The 26,953-nt window shown below is 25.3% G+C and overlaps 9 protein-coding genes across 9 annotated transcripts; 6 read left to right on the forward strand and 3 right to left on the reverse strand. All coding sequences in view use genetic code 12, as the record gives it.

The window, feature by feature from the left end:
• Positions 1-817: 817 nt before the first annotated feature.
• Positions 818-5,245, forward strand: KGF55_005585 (uncharacterized protein; the record flags this gene model as incomplete). Its single annotated transcript, XM_051760612.1, has 1 exon — positions 818-5,245. One exon carries the CDS (start codon positions 818-820, stop codon positions 5,243-5,245), a length of 4,428 nt encoding a protein of 1,475 aa, XP_051611753.1.
• A 465-nt stretch (positions 5,246-5,710) lies between these two features.
• On the reverse strand, positions 5,711-8,002 carry CDC53 (cullin; the record flags this gene model as incomplete). Its single annotated transcript, XM_051760613.1, has 1 exon — positions 5,711-8,002. One exon carries the CDS (start codon positions 8,000-8,002, stop codon positions 5,711-5,713), a length of 2,292 nt encoding a protein of 763 aa, XP_051611754.1.
• A 1,334-nt stretch (positions 8,003-9,336) lies between these two features.
• On the forward strand, positions 9,337-11,772 carry BRO1 (Bro1p; the record flags this gene model as incomplete). Its single annotated transcript, XM_051760615.1, has 1 exon — positions 9,337-11,772. The coding sequence occupies one exon, from the start codon at positions 9,337-9,339 to the stop codon at positions 11,770-11,772; it is 2,436 nt and encodes an 811-aa protein (XP_051611755.1).
• A 1,283-nt stretch (positions 11,773-13,055) lies between these two features.
• Positions 13,056-13,757, forward strand: KGF55_005588 (uncharacterized protein; the record flags this gene model as incomplete). Its single annotated transcript, XM_051760616.1, has 1 exon — positions 13,056-13,757. The coding sequence occupies one exon, from the start codon at positions 13,056-13,058 to the stop codon at positions 13,755-13,757; it is 702 nt and encodes a 233-aa protein (XP_051611756.1).
• Positions 13,758-15,164: 1,407 nt separating this feature from the next.
• UTR2 (Utr2p) lies at positions 15,165-16,565 on the forward strand (the record flags this gene model as incomplete). The annotated part of the gene is made up of 1 exon (XM_051760617.1): positions 15,165-16,565. The coding sequence occupies one exon, from the start codon at positions 15,165-15,167 to the stop codon at positions 16,563-16,565; it is 1,401 nt and encodes a 466-aa protein (XP_051611757.1).
• Positions 16,566-16,809: 244 nt separating this feature from the next.
• Positions 16,810-20,445, forward strand: KGF55_005590 (coatomer subunit alpha; the record flags this gene model as incomplete). Its single annotated transcript, XM_051760618.1, has 1 exon — positions 16,810-20,445. One exon carries the CDS (start codon positions 16,810-16,812, stop codon positions 20,443-20,445), a length of 3,636 nt encoding a protein of 1,211 aa, XP_051611758.1.
• A 163-nt stretch (positions 20,446-20,608) lies between these two features.
• Positions 20,609-22,714, forward strand: ORC3 (origin recognition complex subunit 3; the record flags this gene model as incomplete). Its single annotated transcript, XM_051760619.1, has 1 exon — positions 20,609-22,714. The coding sequence occupies one exon, from the start codon at positions 20,609-20,611 to the stop codon at positions 22,712-22,714; it is 2,106 nt and encodes a 701-aa protein (XP_051611759.1).
• Positions 22,715-22,741: 27 nt separating this feature from the next.
• KGF55_005592 (uncharacterized protein) lies at positions 22,742-23,128 on the reverse strand (the record flags this gene model as incomplete). Its single annotated transcript, XM_051760620.1, has 1 exon — positions 22,742-23,128. The coding sequence occupies one exon, from the start codon at positions 23,126-23,128 to the stop codon at positions 22,742-22,744; it is 387 nt and encodes a 128-aa protein (XP_051611760.1).
• A 364-nt stretch (positions 23,129-23,492) lies between these two features.
• On the reverse strand, positions 23,493-24,824 carry MNT1 (alpha-1,2-mannosyltransferase KTR1; the record flags this gene model as incomplete). Its single annotated transcript, XM_051760621.1, has 1 exon — positions 23,493-24,824. The coding sequence occupies one exon, from the start codon at positions 24,822-24,824 to the stop codon at positions 23,493-23,495; it is 1,332 nt and encodes a 443-aa protein (XP_051611761.1).
• Positions 24,825-26,953: the final 2,129 nt, after the last annotated feature.

Raw genomic sequence — 26,953 nt, forward strand, 5'->3', positions numbered from 1 at the left:
GTTAATTAAGCTCTAACTTTACGTTTAATTAATTAAAAACACCTTGGTTTGGTAGTTGATATTGGTTGCAAAAAAGAGTTAAACAAATCAATAGATTGATTGTTACACAAAAACAAGTCTGTGTCTGTAATTTTTGCAGCCAAGTTGAATATGAATGTCAGATCAATCAATAGTTCGAGTGATGAGGTCTCTGTTGCTAAACTTTCTTTGTGAGTAAATAAGAAGTGTATTAAAGCTTATATTCTGAGTTTGGAACGAGTTTGAAATTTGTTGGCATGAAATTAGCAAAGTTTAGACTAAAGTTTTACTTCTTTGAGTGGCAACGTTAAATTATCAATCATTCTCATAGCTACATTGGCTCAGAAGTCTTAAGTTAGTTGATCATATTTTGATATAGGTTATTAAGACGTGAAAAAATTTGTTTATCTCTACAGGTTCGATAGCTCAAAGAAGCTGGTCTTTGATATCTATAATTTTTGTGGCTCGTTTTTAATCTCAACTTAGCTACTTAAAAATCGCTGCTAGCTTGCTAGATTAAAGAAAAAGCTTTAACGTATCATACTACAGACTCATCATGTAAATATGCGGCTAATAGCTGTCAAGATGGTCTCGTAAGACCAACCTTAGCAAGTTCTCGGAGAATGGCTACCATTTTCATATTGTATTGGTATAAACCTTGTTTCCTATCTCGTGCCGTGAAATTTGAAAACAATAGAATTTTAGATTGTTGTAAATCAATAGAATTAAAATGATTTAATTTTTCAAAACTATACTATCTTTACAACTTATAGCTTCATTTAATTTCAATTTGTTTCCAATGGAATTATCAATTTCCATGATGAATCATGGACTATCTTTCAATCAATCATCTTCATGTAAATTTATAGAATCACTAAAACATCCATTAATTAATGAATTTTCAAATTCAATAAATCCATGTTTTTTAGCATCCATATTAATCATAGCAACAACATTATTTATATTTGGTTCCTTGATACAACTTTATATTTTATTTTTTCAAAATTATTATGGAAATCTTAAAATTAAATATAGTTTTGGTTATCCTTTTAAAATTAAAAGTGTTGGAATTTTTCAAATTTTAAAATTAAACTTGGTTGTTTGTCAATTGATTTTGAATGGATTGTTACTTTTATGGATTCAACACTGGAGTTTGTTGTCAATTGGGTTGATTGCGAATTTCTTGCTACTTGGATTTATTATTTTACCTTTTCATGTTGTTGAACCTTTAAGAAGTGCAGTATCGTTAGTTTCTTTATCATTGTATTGGGGATTTCAAATAATTTTTAATTTAATTATAACTATTCAAGATATAACATCAGAATATAAAATCATCAATACCACTAACAACAATTTCCTCGAAACTATTGAATTTTGTCTTTTAATTAATTCAATTTTAATTTTAATTTTTGAAGTTGGTTTATATTTACCAAGTTTAGAATTAAAACAATATTTTGAATTAAATGATTGGGATATTGAAACTATTCATAATTTTTGGTCAGAAATTACATTTTTATGGTTAGATTCTACAATTAATCATATATATGAAACAAATTCAATTGAAGTTAATCAAACTCCTCCTTTATATATTGATTTAAAATGTAATTCAACTTATTCGGAATTAGTTAAACGGTGGAATGAAGCAAAGGCAAAAGATCCAGAAAATGTTTCATTACTTAAAATTTATATTCAAACTTATTTTTGGGATTTTATTAAAATGTTAGGTTTGGATTTATTAACAGTTTTATTCAATTTAGGTCAAGCTTTCTTACTTCAACAATTTATTATTTATTTTGGTAATGAAAAGAAACAACCAGCAATAGTTGGATTTTCAATTGCAACTGGAATTTTCATATGTGCAACTTGTAGATTTACATCACTTTATAGATTTGCAGAAATTCATTTTAGAATTAGAACAAGAGTTTATTCATCTTTAGGAACATTTGTTTATCAAAAAGCTATAGTTTTATCATCTGAAGCAAGAAAATATAAAAATACTGGTGAAATTATAAATAATTTAGCAGTTGATGTTGGGAAATTAGCAATGTTAGCAATGTATGTTTTTGTTTTTAATTTCCCAATAAGACTTACAATAAGTTTATTAGCCCTTTATAAACTACTTGGAATATCAGCATTTTTAGGTTTCATCACCGCAGTGATAATGGTTCCATTAAGTTCAAAGGTAAGTACATCAATTTCAAAATTAGTTAAACAAAATATGAAAATAAGAGATGAAAGAACAAAATTAACTTCTGAAATTTTACAATCTATCAAGAGTATAAAATTATATGCATGGGAACAACCAATGTTAAAAAGATTATTTAAAATTAGAAATGAAAAAGAATTAGTTATGGCTAAAAAAATTGGTAAATTTAATGCTTTTTCAATGTTTTTATGGAATACTATACCTTTTGCTATAACAATAACTTGTTTAATTACATTTGTTAAAATTAGTAAAAATGCTTTAATTCCTTCAATTATTTTTCCAGCTTTATCATTATTTGATATGTTGACTGATCCAATTTTACAATTACCTGATGCTTTAGTTGCAATGATTGAAGCGAAAATTTCTTTCAGGAGGTTAACTGATTTTTTCTTGATGAAAGATAATAATTCAAAAGTGATTCATGGAAATAATAAATCAGAAGAAGCAGTTATAATTAAAGATGCTACATTAAATTGGGATAAAAATACAATTGCTTTGAAAGACATCAATTTAATAGCGAAAAGAAATCAATTGACATGCATTGTTGGTAAAGTTGGATCAGGTAAAACAGCACTAATCAAATCCATTCTTGGTGATGTCACTTTATCATCAGGTTCAATTGAAGTTAATGGATCAATAGCTTATTGTGCACAACAACCATGGATTCAAAATGCAAGTATAAAAGATAATATTTTATTTGGACGTAAATATGATCAATCATTGTACAAAAAAGTAATTTCAAGTTGTCAATTAAAACCAGATTTATCAATTTTATCTGATGGTGATCAAACTATTGTTGGTGAAAAAGGAATATCATTAAGTGGTGGACAAAAAGCAAGAATTTCATTAGCAAGAGCTGTATATTCAAATGCTGATATTTATTTATTAGATGATATATTATCTGCAGTTGATGCTCATGTTGGTAAAAAAATTATAAAAGAAGTTTTAAGTTTTAAAGGAATGTTAGGCGACAAGACTATAATTTTAGCAACTAATGCTATAAATGTATTAAGAAATTCAAATGAAATTGTTTTATTACAAAATGGAAAAATTGAAGAAAGAGGTAGTTTTGAAGAAGTGATGTCAAATAATGGAGATTTGTCAAAATTAATTAAAGAGCATAGTCATGATTATGATGACGAAGATGAAGAAGAAGAAGAAGAAGAAGAAGAGGAAAAAGAATTGGAGGAAGAGGTCAGAAATGTTGAAACTCTTAAAACTGCTCACATAAAAGAAAAAGCTGCAAAAGGAAAAGTTAAATTAAGTGTTTATCTTGAATATTTCAAAGCTTGTAATTTTCCAATGATTTTTGTTTATGTTTTTATATATGCTTTAAATGTTACATTTAATATTGGTGCAAATTATGTTTTAAAATATTGGTCTGAACTTAATTTAGAAAAAGGATATAATACAGATATTACTTTCTTTATATCACTTTATGCTATAGCTGGTATAGTAGCAGCTGCATGTATGTTAATAGCTGCATTAATTATGTGGAGTTATTGTGTTTTAAGAGGTTCAAAATATTTTCATGATAAAATGGCACAATCTGTTTTAAGAGCTCCAATGCAATTTTTTGAAACTACTCCAATTGGTAGAATTTTGAATAGATTTTCTGATGATATTAATGTTATTGATCAACAATTAATTTGGTCTATTTTAGCAGTTGTTGATTATGGATTATTAGCAATTGGAGTTTTATCAGTTGTTGTTTTCAATTTACCAATTATGATTATTGTTATAATTATATTATTTTTTGTTTTTAATAGAGTTAGAGCATTTTATATTCCTTCAGCAAGAGAATTAAAAAGATTAGTTAGTGTTTGCAGAAGTCCCCTTTTTTCACATTTATCAGAATCAATAAATGGTGTTGATACAATAATGGCATTTAATCAAGATGATAGATTTAGAAAAGTTAATAATTTTAACACTGATAAATTTATTAGAGCTCAATATACTTTATTATGTTGTAATAGATGGTTATCCATAAGATTACAAAGTATATCTGCAATTATTGTTTATGCTTCATCTTTATTTATTTTAAGTACTTTAGGAACAAAACATCAAATTAGTGCAGGATTAGTTGGGTTCATTATGGTTAATGCAATGAGTATAAGTAATGCATTAAGTATGATAATGAGAGGTTGGGCAGATATTGAAACAAAATCTATTTCAGTTGAAAGAGTTATTGAATATTGTAATTTAAAACCAGAAGCCCCGGAGAAAACTGATGTTACACCACCACAAAATTGGCCACAACAAGGAGTTATTGAATTTAATAATTATTCCACAAAATATAGAGAAAATTTAGATAATGTTTTAAAAAATATAACATTTAATATAAAATCTGGTGAAAAAATTGGAGTTGTTGGTAGAACAGGAGCTGGTAAATCAAGTTTAACATTAGCATTATTTAGAATCATTGAACCAACTCAAGGTTCAATAATAATAGATTCTATTAAATCTGATACAATTGGATTATTTGATTTAAGAAATAATTTAAATATTATACCACAAGATTCAAATTGTGTTGAAGGTACAGTACGTGAAAATTTAGATCCTCTTGGTGAACATACAGATGATGAATTATGGAAAGTATTAGAATTAGCTCAATTAAAAGACTTCATATCACAATTATCTACAAAATCAAATGATGAAGAACAGCTAGGTTTAAATGCAATGATTTATGAAGGTGGGTCCAATTTATCAAATGGTCAAAAACAATTATTATCATTATCAAGAGCATTATTAAAAGATACTAAAGTATTAGCATTAGATGAAGCTTCGTCAAGTGTTGATAATCAAACTGATCAATTAATTCAAGAAACTATTAGAAATCATTTTAATGATAAAACTATTATTACTATAGCTCATAGATTAAATACTATAATGGATAGTGATAAAATTTTAGTTTTAGATCAAGGTGAATTAAAAGAATTTGATTCACCTAAAAATTTATTAAAAGATGAAAATTCAATGTTTTATTCATTATGTGTTGAAGGTGGTGTTATTAAAAAATGAGTGATTCACTTTTTGTTTTCGTAAGTCCAAGTTAATTAACTTGTTTTAGATCTTAGTAGGATCGATTATTATTTGTTTATTTATTTATTTCTTATTATAAAGGTTAGGTTATTTATAGAGTTTAGGTATATGGGGGGTTTTAGAAAAAGTATTGGCATAGATATATTATATAGATTATTTAATAAATTGTAAAATCAAGAATTTGCGAGAAAGTCTTCAAATAGAATAATTTGATGAGAAAAGTTATCTACTTTTCAAGTCTGATCATCTGTTTGTTTGTTGACTTAGAAGATGACTTATGCCAAAAAAAATTACTCCCAAACTGCATGCTGAATAAACCTAACCTGCTAGTTTAATTTCGATCCAACATTTTATATATACTTTTAAATACACATTTTTGAAATTCTTCGCAAGAGTATCTACATCAAATCTCATTCATTCTAATCATTTGCAATTTCATTAATCTTAAGCTATATACTCATAACCATTTCCATCTCTTCTTATATATTCTTTTTCAATTAAATCATCAACAACTTTTTTAAAATCAATAATTTTAACTTCAAAATTAACAGATTGTAATTGAACTTCATTAAATAATGAATTATGAGCAATATTTTTTCTTGATTTCATAATTCTTACTATAGAAGCTTGTAAAAATTGTTTTCTTGATTCGTTAATTTCATTTCTTATATCATTATTTTCTTCTTCTTCTTCATCTTTATTTAATGATGTTGATTTTACAGAACTTACAAAATTTACTTTTAATTTTTTTGATTTATATTCTTCTACAATTGTTAAATTTTCTCCATCTTCTATAATTAATTTATGTTTTGTTAATGCTGAAAGATGAGCTAAAAATACATGTTTTTCTCCTCCTACTTTATTATGAAGTTCATCAATTGTATATGTTGCTTTATGATTGAAAGCTAATAAAATCATAAATTGAACACTACTAACCAGAAATGTAAAAGCTGGTTTACCCTTTTTTGATAAATTTGCTTTTAATTCTGCTCTTCCATGATTAAATAAAAATTTTAATTGACGTCCTTGATGTTGTGATGAATAAACTTCTTTTAATGTATTTACTGTAATTTGTAATTCTTCAGGTATATTTAAATCAAAACTTTTACTTAATGTAAATGGCCAACTTGCTTGAGCTAAAATCATTGGAGTAAATTCTTTTACTGTTTGTTCGTTTGCTAATTTTGATTTTACTTTTAATTTTAAATCTTCTGAAGCTTTCATATCAGAAAACATTTTTGTCATTTTTGTTGTAAATTCTATAGAATTTTCTTCTTGTAATTTATGAATTACACTTTCTTCTAATTCTTCAGATTTGAAAGTTCCTAATGTTAATCTTCTTGCTAATAATCGTCTATAAGCTTCTTCAAATTCATCTTTATCATTTATAAATTTAAAAATAATCATTAAATTATCTGAATTCATATCTACTATATCTGAATCTTTTGATGACGATTTTAAAAATACATCAGCATATTTTGCTAATAATTCTGGAGTTTTACATGGTGATCTTGGTTTTGGTAATGCAATACAATTATTATTTACAAAATAACGACAAGCATTATCTAATGATCTAATGAATTTTGTATCTTTATTAAATGCTTGTATTACAATATCATTAAATTGATTATAAATTGAAATTAATTTATTAATATAAATTTTTGGTTCTATTGCTTTTTTTTTACCATCTTTTATTTCTTGTTCTGATTGTTTTTGAATTTCTTCAATTACTGAATTTGCTTCTCGTTTTATATATTCTTCTAATGCATTAGCTAAAGGATCTAAAGTTTTAGGAACTCTTGATAATAATTTATACATTCTTTGAATATCTTCAATTTGATTTTGTTGTAAAAGTATAAGAAATTGATCATACATTTCATTAGCATGATTTTCAATCATTGATTTATTTAAAATATTTATAAATGATTTTTTGGAATGATCTTCTAAAAATGTATTTGATCTTGAAATTTCTTCTGCTATTCTTGTTTCACATTTTTTCATATAATCAACAACATTATGATGAGCTAAATATTCTGAACTTTCTTTTAAGTAGTAAGCCATTGTTGCATCAAGAAATGGTTTTTCAAAAGAATTAACATAAATTATTAAATTTGGTTTTTTTAAATCTTGAATATCAATACTTAAAAATACTAATGATTTTATAGATGTTGAAATTAAATTTGTATCAACAATTAAATGATTTCTTTGTCTTTCAATTAATTCTAATATTTGATTAATCAATATTTCATGATTTGGTTGAAACATTTCATTTCTCCATTTGATTAATGATAAAGTATTTACATCAAATACATCTTTTCTACCATCTGATCTTTCCTTTTGAACCCAATATCTATTCATATAATCAAATACATTATTCATATAAACTGCTCCAATAGTAAATCTTGTCCATTTTCTAACATAAAATTCTAAAAATGATTCATTTGGTTGCTTTTTTAAATTCTTAATAAATTGTACTAAATATAACTCTAATTTTGAATAAATTTCTGCTCCTGCTAATGAATACAGATTATTTTCAGTATTACTTGCAATAGATTGAGGAGTTGAACCACGTCTTGATTTATTTACACAATAATTATAAACTGCTGTATAACAATTCATATACATTGTAGAAGTTACACCTTGATCATTTTGTGCACCTAAAATGAATTCTAATCCAGGTTGAATAAATGTCCAAGTAGCATTTAAGTCAGTAAATGCAGGTAATGTAGATGACATGGTTGATGTGTTTCAATGAGGTAGGAGGGTAGGTGTGTAGTTGTAAAATGATATATATGTGATAAGTCTGTTGAGATAAGTATTGGTTGTAAATAATGATTTGTATTATTTCTCTCTCTCTTTTCCTTTCTCTCAAACCAGTTGTTTTAAACTTGTTTCAACTTTACTAATCTGGCAACTAGTGGATAAGCGTTATAACATTGTAGACTTATGCTTTGAAGCTAAAGCACTTGAATAGGACACGTCAAATCAAGAGTAAAATTTGTAGAGGCGTTGTTCAATTGATGATATAAATAAGAATGTAAAATTGACGATTTTATCTATCACTATTTACACCAAGTGCTCCAAAGTTCATTTTCCCTACCTAACCTCTTCTCTGACTCCTATCTGACTAGCTTGGACGGCAATGTAGAACTTCAACAGGTATAAACTAATTCTGTTTGAAAATGTTTGTAGTGTTACCACACCAATTTAAATGTTGTGTTACGGATGTTTACTTTTAATCCAGAAAACATGGCCAGTTAGTTGATTAAATTGGTATCAATTGTTTAATAGTCAATGAATGTACCAATGTACTTGTGGGTCTTTTTTAATACTGTTCAAGCCTTTGGAGGTCTCTAATAAAATTGCTAATATTTGTTTGAAATTTGTAACAAAACCTTTGATATTAAAACCTTAGCATACACGAAACATAAGAACATGAGACATTATTCTAATGTAAATACTCATCTTTCAATACTATCAATTTTTATATTACGTGTTTCAGGTATTCTGCTAATAGAATTAGTCTCATTAGTAACTTATCATCTTAGATTCCTATTAATCAAATAACAAGTAGCCAGAGCTTAACAATTTCATTTTCAAAAATTCAACAATTGTGGAGTTCTAACTACACGTAATTTGAAAATATGAATCTAAGATGGTACGTTCTAACAATTACTGACTAACGTGGAATACAGTGGCTATTAGTATGATTTCCTACTATTTATCTGATCTGTAATATCAAAAGGGTCTGAACTTCTTGGTTTTAAATTAATATATTAATTAACAATAGTTTACCATATAAATTATTTGTTCCCTTTGGATCTATTATAAAATATATTATTTTTTGTGACTAAACACTACTTGTCTCATTTCCAAATGTTATGACATAATAACAGGTCAATATCTTTTTTTACGGAATTTGATTTTTGTACTATATTTTGTTAACTTATGACAACCATTCGAATTAGCAAAACTTAACCACATCAATCTTAAATCATCAATTGAACTGAGTCACAGTTTTTCTTTAACAATAGACCTTTAGCTTTGAAGCTTACATTGCATTTTCCAAAATGAAGACTCATTTAATAACTGTACCACGAAAGAAAACTGAACAAATCAATTGGATAAAACCAATAAATAATTATCTTTTATCAATTTATGGAAATACTTCATCATATCAAAATGATTTATCATCATTTGATAAATTAAGAGAAGATATAAGAGGTGTAAATGCAGATAATACTGGATTAAAATTATATTTTAAATATTATAGTCAATTAGAAATATTAGATATGAAAATTCAATTTTCATCATTAAATAAATCTAAAAAAATTGAATTTATATGGCATGATGCTTTTCAAAATGATATAATTCATTCTCAAAATTCATTAGCTTTTGAAAAAGCTAATATTTTATTTAATATTGCTTCATTATTAACAAAATTTGCAAATAATAAATATATTGAACTGCAAGGAAATAATGATAAATCATCAATAGTTGAACTGATTAAAATGTTAAAACAAGCAGCTGGAATATATGAATTTATAAATGAAAATTTTTTACATGCTCCAAGTGATGATTTAAGTCAATCAACTATAAAATTTTTAAATAATTTAAGTTTAGCTCAATGTCAAGAAATTTTTACAATAAATACAATAAATAATGATTTAAATCAACTGAAAAATTCATTAATTTCAAAATTATGTAAATCTACAAGTATATTGTATGAAGAATGTTATCAAATGATAAGTAATGATGAAAAAGAAGATTATAAAATTATAGATGATTTTGAAAAAGATGAATTTTTAGATAAACCAGAAGATGAAGAAGAAAATGAAGAAGAAAATTCAAAATTTGTAACTGCTCAAATTGATCAATCTTGGATTTCAATTATATATTTTAAATTTCAATTTTATAAATCTTTATCATTTTATTTTAATGCTTTACAGCTAGAGGCAAATAGAAAATATGGTGAATCAATTGGATTTTTAAATGAATCTAAAAATATAATAGATAATATAAATCCTTCAATAATGAGATCAATTTCAAAAAATTCAGGTACAGTTTATGAAATATTAGATAATTTTAAATATCAAAAAGATGTTGTAGATATTAAAATAAATGATTTAACAAAAGATAATGATTTAATATATCATGATTTAGTTTTAAAAAATGCAAATTTAAATCAATTATCCCCCATGCAAGTTGCCAAAATAATACCATTAAATGAAATGGAAACTTTTAAACAAATTAATGAACAAGGATATAGTAATTTTTTAAATAATGTTATCCCTATAAATATTCATGAATTATCAAGTTTTTATTCAGAAGAAAAATCACAATTATTAAGAAATGAAATTGATTATTTTGAAGTTTCAAATGAAGAAATTAAATCTTTAATGGATTCATTGAACTTACCTCAAGCATTTGATCAAATAAAACAATCTTTAAAACAAGATAATGATGATATACCATTTGAAGTAGTTAACAAGGTTAGTGAGATCTCACAAAAGCTGGAAGAAATTAAAAATTTGGAATCTTCAAATTATAATTTAAAACAACAAATTAGAGATCAAATTTCCAAAAATCCACAATTAGGTAATATGAATAAAGTATTGTATGATGCAACAAAATCAGATGAAAAATTACTGCAATTAATAGATAAATCATTTTATAATATATTAATAAAAGGTCCACAATCAGTGGAAGTTTCTAATTTATTTAAATCAAATAATGTCATAGATAATACATTTCAAGAATTAAGTTTATTAGATAAAGATGATTCACAAGAGAAACAAATAAAAATAATTGAAAATTTTTTAAAAGATTTAAATACAATAAATTTAAACAAGCATCAAATTATTGATAATTTAAAAACTAAAATTCATTCTGATGATATATCAGACGTTCTAATAATAAATTCAAGACAAAAATCAAATAATGAAATCAAAACAATTATATTCCCACAGGAATTAAAAAAATTTCAACCTTTTATAAATAAATTAGATTCATTAATTAATAGATCAAAAATTATAATTAAAGATTTACAAGAACAATGGGAAATATTGTTGCAAAATCCAGAAATTAAAAATTTACAAAAATCAACAACCTACAAGAAACAAAAAATCCACGAGAATACTTCAAAAATTAATAAATTTTTTGAAAATTGGAAAAAATATTATATGGGATTAATTAAAGGTAATCAATTTTATAAAAATTTATTATCTCATATAAAAGATCAATTAAATAATCAAAATTTTGGAAATCAATATCATCAACCAATTCCACCTCAAAAAATTCCACCACAACAACAATCACCATTACCATATCAAAGACCACCAATGCCACCACAAAAACAATCCATGACTAGTGAAAATAGTTACAATTGGTCACAAACTTCAATAAATAATGGAGCAGGAAACAATTCACCTGGATTAATTTATGATCAACCTTCAACTTATGATCCAAATATGTATGATTTTTTTTCAAAAAAGGCAAATAAATAAAGGATTGAAAATTTATTTTTGGAAAGAGTTAGCAAATTAAAGTTAAGTGCCCGTTCCGGAATTTTGAATGGAAATTTAATAAAGAACTCCGCATTTTAGATCATGAACTAAATAATTTAAAATTGAAAAAAACCAAGAGAAAATCTATGAGGTCGAACTCACTTATTCAAATGAGTAATTTAAAATTACGAAAATTTGGAAATACGGTGATGTAAGATCTAAAATAATTACGGTCAAGTTGGACTAATTCAAAAAGGTTAATGAGATTTAAGATACAATTTTTGTACTTTCTCACCTTAATTATGGAGAAAGTTAATAAATTCTTTTCAGATATCTGCTAGACTCAACTCAGCCAATTTCATAAATAAAGTTAAACTTTGTTGTATTATTATTTCTTTTTTGATTTCTTTTGAAAGTGTTCCAATTTGAACCCTTTTTTTAAATAAAGATTTTACGATTACTTGAAGGATTTTTCATAACCAATATTTCTTTTAATTACGACTTGTTTTCAGTTAATAAGGATTTACGTATTCTCGTAAATCAATTGTTTGAACTAAATTGGAAGTATTTACGTTTCATTTTCAATTCATTTAGTTTAAACTATGATACTTTTTAGTTTTATGTTACACAATTTTTTAATTCGGATTTGAAAATCCATTCTACAAATTAATCTAATTTGCAAGCAAGTTTCCATCCTTGTTTTTAAAATAACTAAAACTTCATCATGAATCCTTCAATACTGTAGTACATTGAAGCTCTCACATAGTTTCGATTTGTAAGATCTACGATACACGTATGTCAAAATAAAGTTTGGCTGCGAAAACTACAGAAAATAAAAAAAATCAAGAACAATAAATTCATATCTCGTAAACTAAGACTTCTGTGACAATGATCTGAAAAAGAAATACCAAGGAACCCTCGATCTTAGTCCATCAATCGTAAGTAGACCATATATCGGATTTTTGCCATACAACTAATATGGGGAATTTAAATTTCTATTTTATTTTAAGTCTAACACAAAAAAAAGCTTAATTTCTTAACTTTAGATTTCTTTTAATTACTTGAAACATGGTAACATCTATTTAAAACTAAATAGCCAACTACACAAGTCATTAAAGGATGAATAACTAACCGCCTTTTAATATACTATCATGCTAGACTCAAAGCATAGACACACTTCCATATTTCAATATAAATATCAGTCAAAATTTCCTAATTCGAACACTTCTCAAGATTGATCAAACCAACCTCAATTAAAATTCCAACCAAAACAAGATTTAACAATGCAATTAGATTCAATTACTTTGATTTTATTAGCTTCATCAATAGTTAATGGATTATTTTTACCAAAAATTTCAATTCCATCAATTGCTTTACCAACAAAAATTGGTCCTGTTGCTATTCCAACTTCATTACCAATAATTGGTGCAATTCCAACTGCTATTCCAACTGCTTTACCAGTTGCAGTACCAACTGCTATTCCAACATCAGTACCAACTAATATTCCAATTATTGGAGGTATCATCAATAACGCAATTAATGGAGAAATTCCAAAATTACCAACAGATTTCCCAATAATTCCATTACCAACTTCTATTCCTCAAATACCTGGTTTACCAACTTTAGAAGATATTAAAAAATTATCAAAAGATCAATTAAATAAAGAATTACAAGCTGGTTCACAATTAGCTTTTTCTATATTAAATTTATTAGGATTTGATGCTAATTCATTAATAAAAGGTAATTTAAATGGTGGTTCTATTTCTGGATCAGTTAGTGGATCAATTGGACCAATTAATGGTGCTGTTGGTGGTGGTGTTTCTGTTGGTTCTTCAAGTAAAAGAGAAGAAAATGAAGTTTTAGTTGATAAAAGAGGTAATGTTCAAGTTTCTTTTAATTATGCTACTGCTATTGCTTTTTCAATTTTACAAAAATATGGATTTTCATTTAATGGAATTGCTCAAGCTCAAGGTTCAGTCAATTAAGTAGATTGTATTAACAATATAGCTAAGTTATTATATAAATTTTTTAGTTCTTCTATTTAATAAATCTATATATTGTATCATTGTAGTTGTTTGTTGATAAAATTTTTTATTAAAGTTTTGCAGCCAAAAAATTTGTTAGTATCACCTAATAAAATTTGGTAGCAGATTACACGTCTTAAAAATCATGAACTCAACCCATTTGTTTGAATCGAATTGGAAAGCAAGATGCTAAATTCATGATGTTACTCAGTAATTACTATTTGAGCTATAATTTTATAGAGTTGGTTTGACAAGTAAAACTTTGCTTATATCAACTTAGAAATGAATAATATTAGACGTGATTTCTTAAGTTTTATTATATTAAGCACAATTGGTAGTGATATTCTCATAGTATAAATCAATTAATTAACCTAAAGTAGAAATATGTAAACAATAAAAAAAGAAATGATCGAGAGGGATCTTGTAAAATGTCTCTTATTAAACTACTAAAAATATGTCTTATAGCTTAGATTTTGTCGTATAATGTCTTATTTTTTTATCGTGTATTTATGCGATTGATGCGTAAATTTAATTTACTAAAGAAATTTATACTAGTCTATTACTGTAAGTTTAATTATGCATATAAAGTAAACCACCTTTCAAATGCACCCCTCCATTGACATCCGTACCACCATACAATCCGTACCATCCTCATCCGTACCTACATACTCAAAAACATCCAAAATTTCTTGACGGAGGGGTCGATTTGAATTCACGATAAAGTAATGCGCATTTTTACGTGTGCATTAATATAGTAGATCAAAATCTAATTGATCTTTCTTCTCTTAAAATGTATCTTTATGTGAGTGAATACTGAAAGATTAGATTCATTCTTTTGCTCTTTTTCTATCTCTTATTCCAATGGTCTTTGTAATTGGTCTACTATTGTATTGAATTTATCCCTTATTCCATCATCTTATGTAACAAAATCTATAAATAGAAATTAAGAAATTTATAACCAGGCTGAAAATAATATTACTTGTAACAATATTAATTAATTTTAAACAAAGAGAGAGAGAAAAAAAATTTGTAAATCAACAGAATTTAAAATTGTTATAATACATGTAATTTAAACTACTAATCATCATAGCATCTTAACACTCCATATTCACTTTCGTTCACTTAACAAAAGTCCTACTACTTCAACAATCAAACTCACATTCTCTTTTAGCTATATATATAAAACATCAAAACTATACAAAGTCTTTCGCTAATTTTTAGATCGAATTTAACAGAAAAGTCATACAAAATCAAATCAAATCAAATCAAGTCCTTTCAAGATTAGATTCAACTTCAACAGATAAAACAAACATATAATATACATTACACACATACACACTCATTCACACACACTCACTTACATATATCATGAAATCTATTTATATCATATTTATATCACTACTAAGTTATACTTTAGCAGATACAATATTATGTAATTCTACTCAAAGTTGTCCAGAATCTTCTCCATGTTGTTCACAATTTGGTATATGTGGATCTGGTGCTTATTGTTTAGGAGGTTGTGATATAAGATATTCATATAATTTAACTGCTTGTATGCCAATGCCAAGAATGTATGATTATCAAAAAACTTTTGATTCAAAAGATGATATTCAAGCTATTGAATTACAAACTGAATATTTAGGTAATGCTTCTGAAGCTGATTGGGTATATACTGGTTGGGTTGATTATTATGATAATGCTTTATTATTACAAATGCCAAATCATACTACTGGTACAGTTGTTTCTTCAACAAAATATTTATGGTATGGTAAAATTGGTGCTACTTTAAAAACTTCTCATGGTGGTGGTGTTGTAAGTGCTTTTATTTTATTTTCAGATGTTCAAGATGAAATTGATTTTGAATATGTTGGTTATGATTTGGTACATCCTCAATCAAATTATTATGCTCAAGGTATATTAAATTATAATAATTCAAGAAATTCTTCAGTAAATAATACTTTTGAATATTATCATTTATATGAAATGGATTGGCATGAAGATCATATTACTTGGTCAGTTGATAATAAAGATGTTAGAACTTTAAATAAAAATGATACTTGGAATGATACAACAAAAAGATATGATTTCCCACAAACTCCTTCAAGAATTCAATTTTCTTTATGGCCTGGAGGAGATCCACAAAATGGTCAAGGTACTATAGAATGGGCAGGAGGAGAAATTGATTGGAATGCAGAAGATATTCAAAAATATGGTTATTTTTATGCTCATGTTAAAGAAATTCATGTTGAAACTCATGATTTTCCTTCAAATGTTACAATGAAAGATGGTAATTCAACAAATGAAGAAGATTATCATGCATTTTTATATGATTCAACAAAGGGAAATGAAGAAAATATTTATTTAACAAATAAAAAAACTTGGTTAGGATCAGATGAAGCAACAGGATTTGATCCACAAAATGAAGATGATGATGTTTTTAATAAAAATATAACATCAACTATTATATCAACAAGTGGATCATCTGTTATAACTTCAATTCATACAACTCAATCAAAAGCTACAGCAAATGCAGTAGCTCAAAATACAGCAGCAGCAAATCAAGCTACAGCTGCTCAACAAAATACAAATAATAATAACAATAATAACGGATATCAATCTACTAATGGTATTGGTGGATTTGTTCAATTTTCAAACCCAACTGGTTCAACTACTGGTGGATCAAATGGTGTTGCAGTTGCATATTCAAATAATAATTTAAGTAATGTTTTTGTAGCTATAGCATTGGGTATATTTTCTTATTTATTTTAGATTTATAATAATATGAATATATGTATCATACTTAACTTGTCTAACAACTATTTTATCTCCATATACTTAACCATTATTAAACTTAACGTGTAATATTAAATGCGTGTCCTAGTAATTTTTTTCTCTCTCTCTCTCTCTTACAAAATAATATTTGAACAAATCAACAAAATTAATTTTTCAATCAAACAACAACTCCAATCTTACAACCAACCAACAAACATCAATTGAATATATTAAATCCATCATGAAGATGCTTACCAAATTTGAGTCCAAATCATCAAGGGCTAAAGGTGTAGCATTTCATCCTAAAAGACCTTGGTGTTTAGTTTCATTACATTCTTCAACAATTCAATTATGGGATTATAGAATGGGAACTTTAATTGATAGATTTGAAGATCATGTTGGACCAGTTAGATGCGTTAATTTTCACCCAACTCAACCATTATTTGTTAGTGGTGGTGATGATTATACAATAAAAGTTTGGTCATTAAATACAAGAAAATGTATATTTACATTAAATGGACATTTAGATTATGTTAGAGGAGTATCATTTCATCATGATTTACCATGGATAATAAGTTGTTCAGATGATCAAACTATTAGAATTTGGAATTGGCAAAATAGACAAGAAATTGCTTGTTTAACTGGTCATAATCATTATGTTATGAGTTCACAATTTCATCCAACTGAAGATTTAATTGTGAGTGCAAGTTTAGATCAAACTGTTAGAGTTTGGGATATTTCTGGTTTAAGAAAAAAACATTCTGCTCCTACATCTTCCATAAGATCATTTGAAGATCAAATTCAAAGACAACAATTACCTCAACAAGATATATTTGGAAATGTTAATGCTATAGTTAAATATGTTTTAGAAGGTCATGATAAAGGAGTAAATTATGCTTCATTTCATCCAACTTTACCATTAATTGTTTCTGCTGGTGATGATAGATTAGTTAAATTATGGAGAATGAGTGATACAAAAGCATGGGAAGTTGATACTTGTAGAGGTCATACAGGAAATGTATTAAGTGCAATTTTTCATCCTCATCAAGATATGATATTATCAGTTAGTGATGATAAAACTATAAGAGTATGGGATTTAAATAAAAGAGTTCCAATAAAACAATTTAGAAGAGAACATGATAGATTTTGGTTAATTGCAAGTCATCCAACTATAAATTTATTTGCAGCATGTCATGATTCAGGAGTAATGGTTTTTAAATTAGAAAGAGAAAGACCTGCACATTCAATTTTTCAAAATAAATTATATTATATAAATAATGAAAAACAAGTTCAAAGTTTTGATTTTCAAAAACAAGAAAGTTCTTTACCAATGTTAAGTTTAAAAAAAATTGGTAAAACTTGGTCATTTATGAGAACTTTATCTTATAATCAATCTGATAATTCTATTTTGGTTGTTCATGGTGAAGGTGATAATTCAAATTATGCTTTAATTACTTTACCAAAACATGCTACAGGAGCAATTGAACCAACAGATATTAGACAAGGAGAAGGTAATTTTGCAACATTTATTTCAAGAAATAGATTTGTTACATTTATAAAATCTAGTAAAATTTTAAATGTTAAAGATTTAAATAATAATATTACAAAAACAATTCAATTAGATTCTTCAATTATTGATGTATTATATGGAGGACCAGGGAAAGTTTTATTAGTAAAAGCTCATTCAATTATAAATTATGATGTATTACAAAAAAAGGAATTAAATGAATTAAATGTAAATAATGTTAAATATGTAAGTTGGTCACAAGATGGTCAATATTTAGCATTATTATCAAAACATACAATAACTATAGCAAATAAAGATTTAGAATTAATTACTTCAATGCATGAAACTATAAGAATTAAAAGTGCAAGTTGGGATGATTCAGGAGTTTTATTATATTCTACATTAAATCATATAAAATATACTTTATTAAATGGTGATAATGGTATTATAAAAACTTTAGAAAATACAGTTTATATAACAAAAGTTCAAAATAATATAATATATGTTTTAAATAGATTAGGACAAGTTGATATTTTAAAAATTGATCCAACAGAATATAGATTTAAAAGAGCTTTAGTTAATAAGAATTTTGGAGAAGTTTTAAGAATTATTAAAAATTCAACATTAGTTGGACAAAATATTATTGGATATTTACAAAAAAAAGGTTATTCAGAAGTTGCATTGCATTTTGTTGAAGATCCAGAAACAAGATTTGAATTAGCTTTAGAATGTAGTAATTTAAAAGTTGCATTAGAACAAGCTAAAATTTTAAATAATTCTAAAATTTGGGAAAAATTAGGTGAAGAAGCTCTTTTACAAGGTAATATAGATATAGTTGAATTTGTTTATCAACAATTACATTATTTTGATAAATTATCATTCTTGTATTTATTTAAAGGAGATAATGAAAGATTGAAAAAAATGACAACTATTGCTGAACATAGAAATGATTTATCTTCAATTGTTCAAAATACTATATATAATAATGATATTGAAAAAAGATGTTCAGTATATATTCAAAGTGGTATGTTACCATTAGCTTATACTTTAGCAAAATCAAATGGTCTTGATGAATTTGCTACAAAGATATTAGATGAAGCTGGTATAACTGAAAAAGATGTTGAATTACCAGAATTAGGTGAAACTATCGCTTTACCAAAACCTATTGAAGATCCAATAAATAATTGGCCATTAAAAGAAAGTTCATTATCATATTTTGAAAATGCTTTATTAACTGGTAAAGTAGAAAATTTATCAATTGAAGATGATCAATCTAAGGCAATTGATTCAGCTACTACCGCCACCACTAACTTAGATTTTGATGATGAAGAACAAGATGAAGAAGAAGATGGTGTTGGTGCTTGGGATGATGAAGATTTAGATTTTGATGATCATGAAGTTCAATTACCATTAAATGGAGAAGATACTACCACCACAAATGCACCTATCACCAAAAATGAAGGAGAAATTGGAGATTGGTTAAGAAATGCTAAAACACCAGCTACTTATGTTGCAGCAGGAGCTTTTGATCAAGCTGCACAATTATTACAAAAACAATTAGGTATAAATACATTTGAACCATTAAGAAAAAGATTTTTACAAGTTTATGGATCTTCAAAATTATATTTTCCTGGAATATATGATTTACCAAGTTTTAAAACTTTTATAAGAGAAGATTATGATGAAGAAGATTCAAAGAAATTTTTACCTGAAATACCTGGATTTGATACTTTGGAAGATCAATTACAAATTGCATTTAAAAAATTTAAATCAAATGAATTAGAAGAAGCTATAAAAATTTTTAAATCTGTTATTTATACAATAACAATTTTAAATGTTAAAAATGAAGAAGAAGAAAATAAATGTCATGAAATTTTAAAATTATGTCGTGAATATATCTTGGGATTATCAATTGAATTAAAAAGAAGATCATTACCAACTACTGATATAAAACGTAATTTAGAATTAGCTTCATATTTTACAAGATGTAATTTACAACCAATTCATAAATTAAATGCATTAAATGTTGCAATGACTCAATCATTTAAAAATAAAAATTATTCAAGTTCTTCATATTTTGCAGAAGAATTTTTAAAAATAAGTTCAACTGGTCCAAGAGCTGAACAAGCTACCAAACTAAAATCAAAATCAGATTCAATAGCAAGTGATTCTATAACAATTGATTTTGATCCTTATGCTGATTTTCAAATTTGTTGTGGTTCTTTTACTCCTATTTATAAAGGTGATTCATTTGTTGAAGAAGCTTTAGTTGGTGCTAAATATAAACCACAATTTAAAGGTTCAGTATGTAATATTACTGATATTACAACTATTGGTGTACCAGCTTCTGGTTTAAGGATAAGAAGTTGATAATAATAATATTTTGTTTATAAGACTAGCCTAAGTAATAATAAATTCTTTTGTACTACAGAAAAGTGTAGATCTACCAATTGTGTTTTGAAATTTTATCTACAACTTTTTTTTTACAACCATTCTTTCTTTTCTTTAGGCAACCACTAAACTCTACAAGTCAATGCCACCATTGAAGAAGAGGAAACTATCAGATACAGAAGCTGAAGAAAGTGAATCATCATCAACGTCAACACCACCACTACCGATACCACAACACGAACAAGAACAAGAACAAGAACAACAATTTTCAACAATCAATAACAATGCAAAGACACATTATTTCTTAACACCTAAGACTACTCCACAACCAAATTCATTTGAAGATACATTTTCTAAAATCACTAATCAAACTCATAACTTCAAAAATTCAGGATGTCCATTTATACCTCTTTTCAATGGATTAGAACCTATAAAAAATGTAAAATATAGATATCAATTATATCAAACAATATGGAATAATCAATTAATTAAAATTCAAAATATTTTAAATAATGCAAATAATGAATTATTTAATTTGTTATATCAATTCATATGTTCACCAAAGGAAATTGAAAATAAATTAGATATTGGATATATTCAATTAACTTCAAATAATGCAAATAATCAAAGAATTATAAATGAATTTTTAGAATTTATGAATAATCAAAAGAATAATTATCAGCTAATTACAATAAATTCAAAGATGGGTTCAAATATTAAAAATTTAATGAAAGAAATTATAAAATTATTTATTGATCAAGTTCCTTTTTTCAATCATGATAATTATTTAAGTTATGATATTGAAATTATATCAAATTGGTATTTAAATCAATCACCAAATGAAGATCAAAAACTAGTTATTGTCATTGAGGATACTAATTTATTTAATCATCAATTATTAAATCAATTATTAACAATTTTAACATCTTCAAAAAATATACCAATAAAACTTTTATTAGCATTAAATTGTGAAACTGTAAGTAATTGGTTAATAAATAATATAAGAAATGAAATAAGAATTAAATTAAATGGGTATAAATTTAAAAGTAATGATAATAAAAGTTTAGGATATATTATATTAAATAATTTATTTTTAACACCAGAAATAAATAATTCAAATCCTTTATTAATTGATTCAAAATTAAGTATTATATTATTAAATCGTTATGAAAATAGTAATAATTCAATTGATTCATTAATAAATTTTATAAAATTATGTTATATGATTTATTTTTATAGTTCTCCTTTATCAATATTAATTTCAAAATTTGATAATTCTGAAATTTATTTAAATGGTTTAAGAAAATTACCAAGTTTTAAAAATCATATTGAAATAAGAGTTAAAGAAAAAGATCCAATTGTAAAAGAATTAATTGAATCTGATTCAAAACTTATTAAACTTTTCCAACATTCAAAACAACAATATCAAAAACATAAATTATCAATTATGAATTCAATTAATATTATTTATAATTTGGATTCCACCAAACAAAAACAAAAATTTCAAATTTATCAATTATTAATTAATAATAAATTATTTAATTCAAAATATTTTCATGATATTATAAATTTTTCAAATTCTTCCCCCATTGAAATACAAACTTTACTCAAGTCAATATTTGAAAATACAATCGATGAAATAAATGAAGTTCAAGATAGTTATTTAATAAACTTAAAGATTGAAATTAATAACTTAACTAATCCTATAGATAATTTTCAATTTATAAATGTTATAGAAAATTATTTTAGTAATCCAATATTAACAACACCATTAAATTATATGTTATTTAATGAAATTTTTTCAATGAATGGAGGATATTTAAAAAATAATTATTTATTAGAAGAAAATTATTCAAATTTAGCTTTAAATTTATTAAGACCAAATTTAAGACAATCAATTGAAGAAAATTTAGATAATTTTGAAACAATTTTAAAAAATTCAATACTCTTAAAAACTGAAGTAGAATCAGAATCAGAATCAGAGTTAAGTCAAGTTATAAAAAGTCCAATTTTATGTTTATTATTTAAAGTATATAAAGAAGCACCAGCATCAATAAATTTAAATGATTTTTATCAAGCTTTTGTATCATTATTAACAAAACCTGACAATATTCCGTCAAAAGAAGAATGGAATAAAATAACTTATTGTTGGTTTATTCAAAGTTGTTATGAATTAATGCATTTAGGAATTGTTCAATTTAAACGTACTCAAGAACATTTAGAAAAAGCTATTTGGAAAGGTGTATAATTTTAGTTATTTTAGTTCTATCTATGTTTAATGGGCCCCCATTTCTTTAACTTTTGGATCAATTTCATTTAATTTCCCCTTTGATTTCTCATTCTCTTTTCCTTTTTCTTTATTAGATTCTTCAATTTCTTTTAATTTATCTTCTTCTTCTTGAAATTCAGAATTTTCTTCCATTGATAAATCTTCATTATTTAAAACTTTTAAATTTTTATTATTATCATTTAAATCATAATAATTATTTAATTTATCACTTGCTTTTGTTGAAAATTTTGTAACATTATTTAAAATTTTTTGATGATGTCCTGATATACCTGTTATAATTAATAATACTATGAATATTGTTAATATTATTAATATCATAAATCTTTGAGATTTGAAAATTCTATTTGATATTTGAGTTGAATTTGCTCTCATTTTAAGTTGATTTGAATGATATAGATTCTAATTTAGGTGAATTAATGATGGTATTTTAAAAGAAGAATGATAAGATTGGTGTTCAAATAAGTTTTTAATTCCCTCTGTGTATTTGATATCGGGGATAAAAAAAAAGATTTACGAGATTTTAAAATAACTCCATACAAATAGATTAAGAACAATAGATCCATGAATCCCATAAATTTGAAAGTAAAAGAGATACATAACCAAAACTAGAATCGATTCTTTGTTACTTTGTTTCTCGAAAATTCAAAAACTGTTTATAAAGACAATTTATACAAGATAAATAAATCAACTAAATAAAAATAACTTTAAATATCTTATTGTAACTATCTCAAACCTTTTAAGCTGTATATTTTTCCCATCCTTTTGGACGTTTAAAATTATTAATAGTATAATATTTAGTAGTACAAGAATAACCTCTCCAACTAAAATCTTTATTTGGATCACAATTACAATTTCTTTCTTTTCTTATAATTGGATCAACAGGACAATTATTAAAAGGAACATGAAAATATCCAACATCTTCAAAAAAATGAATTTTTTCTCTTGGTAAAAATAAAGCTGCACCAATTGAATGAACTGGTGCATCACCCCATCTTTCATAAAAAAATCCTCCTGCTTTATCTAAATGTTCAAAATATGATCTATAAGCATCAGATCTCCAAAAATTTAATGAAGCAATTTCAAAATTTGACCAAAAATGACAACCATTATAAGTTTTACCTTTATCATCACTTAACCAATCTAATAAATTATTTTCTGCTAAATATTGAGGATTTTTATCAATAAATTCTTTTGTTGTATCCCATAAAGTTGGAATAGTTTCTTTATATTCAGGTAATGATATAGTAAAACTATATTCTTTACCATTATCTTTCATCCATTTAAAAATATCATAATCAATATCACAAAATATTTTAATATCTGGTTCAACTCTCCAATAATATTCATAATCTTTTAAAATTTCTTGTCTCCAAAAAAATCCAGATTCAAATCTACACATATGTCTATAACTTTCAGAATGTCCATAAATAATTTTTCTTTGAGTCATATCTTCTCTTACTAATGCAGCTTTTTCTTGATCAATCCAACTTGGATATGACCAATGTTCTTTTGGTATTAAACCAAATTTTGCTGTACCACTAACCATTGAAGAAACAGTTTGTTTAAATTCATCATTAAATTCTTCTTCATTTAAAAATACCCAATCATAATGAAATTTTCTATTAAATCTATCTTCGACTTGTCTAATTGATTCAGCTAATGACCATAAATCTGAATTTCTTGCTAATGATACAAAAGTTGCTTTAATTTTATCTTTTGTTGGATCATAAGTTGATGGATCAATATTTTTTTGTGGTATAATTTTTGGTTCACTTCCTCCTTGTCCCATAAATGCTTTTGGAATTGGTCCAATATCTTTTGATTGATAATTTGAAGTAGAATCAATTGATCCTTGATTATTGGCACCAGCAGCAGGTACTTGACCTACAGCTTGTTGTGGAGTAGATCCTCCTTTCTGCTGTTGTTGTTGAGAATTAGATCCTTGAGTTTGGGAATAATTTGGTGGTTGGAAGTTAGAACCCCTTGTTAATATATAACCACAACCAATTAATACTAATGCAAATATTCCAAATCGAATTAATCTAGCATTTGATCTTGTTGATGCCATATTTTAAACTTAATATATATATATAAATAGTTTGAACCCTTGAATTTCGATTATTAAAGTTGGCAAATGATTTATTTATTGAATTGTATTTATACTGAACCCTTTCTTGTTCTTGAATTTATAGTTTTAAATTTTCAATAATTTTCTATTCAATTAAATATTTTGAAATTAAAGATGAATTGATTCCAAGTTGATAAAAGATGATGATTAAACAAAAAGAAGTTGAAAGAAATTGATTATTAAACTTCCCTTGTCTTTTTTCAATAATAATTCAACAAATTATAAAATTGTTGTTGATAAAAAATATGAAATTTTCTACTTTAATTTTTTTTTTTTTTCTTTTCTTCTAGACTACGCTTAGGCTAAATGAAAATTAGATTATCTTAAGTAAAGTAAAGTAAGAGGTATACTAGATTCTATAGATATGAAATTATATCTAAATTGATTAAATAATTAGATATAAGTTAATTATAGAATACAATGGTTAATACTGTATTATTCTACTATTATCATCTACTTAACTACTTATAATTTAATTTATCTCATATTGGACGTGTTATATATTTAATTTAATACGTGTTTTTTAAATATAAGAATTTAAGTAATAGTAAATTGTACATAGTAGTACTACCACTAAGTACTAGCATTAAGTACCTACTACAAATACAAACAAATTTAAGAGAGTAATAAATAGTAGGTAGGTAGTGTAAGTTATGATAATATACAAGAAAAGAAACAACATAGTATTTCTAGTAATGGTCAATTTGAAAAATTTCAGTGTAACATCATTATAATACTAATTTCTGATTTATTCCATTTAAATTACCATTTCTATTGATGAAATTGCAGTTTTGGACTTACTCTTTCGAAATTATGGATGATTCTTTTGTTTCTTATCTATGATGTTATTAAATGGACTTGAGGAGGTAGAAGAAATCTTAAAGAATCATTCAACTAACATTTTGTGCTTTTATGAGTAGGGTCGTTGGAAATGATGACAATAAGATAAAATTTCGATAATAATGATTCTAATTGGTTGGTAACTCTCATATTTTCCCCATCTATGAAAATCTACAAGTTGTGTTTCAAACTATTCAATTTATGAAGATTTCAATATTGTTAGATGAAAGAAGAATTGTAGTTTAATAATATTATTTATTTTTACTGAATTTGTACATCAAGTGGGATTTAGATGAGCAAATGAAATTGGGGACGTAAGATAGATGAAAACTGTGGATATAATTTGATCATCTTTAATATTTGCGTTATAGTACCTTTAATTTCCTTGTAGTTTTGATAAATAGAGATATCTGAAACTTAGATTAATAAGCTTAGATACATAATTTTGAGACACTAAAATTTTTGTGTCGCAACACTAAATTCTCTGACATGTGGACAGATTTAAGAAATTTGAACAATAGATCTAAAACATCATCGACTTTCTTGATTGTTGATTTATGCCATGAGAAAATGATGGACCGTCTGGAACAATAAAACTTAGTGATATATATTCAATGAAACTAAAGTAGCTGCTCAAGAATAATGATTAATGAATTCAAAAACTTAGCCTAAACTTTATGATTTATGTATATTAATCTATCATAATCATCCATTCAAGAAGTATAATATTTTCAAAAACCATTGAATATATGAATCAATTGGTTCTAATTAATTAATTTTGAAACTCGACGACGCCAATAATTTTATCAAAATGCTATTTGTTTGGTTAAAATCGTCAAATTTTAATGTTGTATCTTGATTTGGATCGAAGGGCAAAATATTTGAATTACACCATTTAAATTTCATGCTATTTAAATCATAAAAGAAAAATTTTTATTCTAAAATATCATAAATTGAAACTACTTATTATCAAATATATCACAGATTAAACAAACATTGAATAATCAGTATACTCAATTAAAAGACTTTCATAAAATCAACAACTGTATTAATACAATCGAAATAATTGGAACCAGAGATGTCATTTCAGGTTTTGAACTAATATCACTTTAAACTTGATTTGGTGAAATCAAAATTGTTTAATTTTAGCGGATAATGTAAGATTAAAGAGAATTATCATCATAATAAAGGATTATTTAAATCGTTTAATTGTTGATTGAATATTTTTG

Source organism: Candida pseudojiufengensis (assembly GCF_024610245.1).
Source record: "Candida pseudojiufengensis strain CBS 10847 chromosome Unknown scaffold23, whole genome shotgun sequence".
NCBI lineage: Eukaryota > Fungi > Ascomycota > Pichiomycetes > Serinales > Debaryomycetaceae > Lodderomyces > Lodderomyces pseudojiufengensis.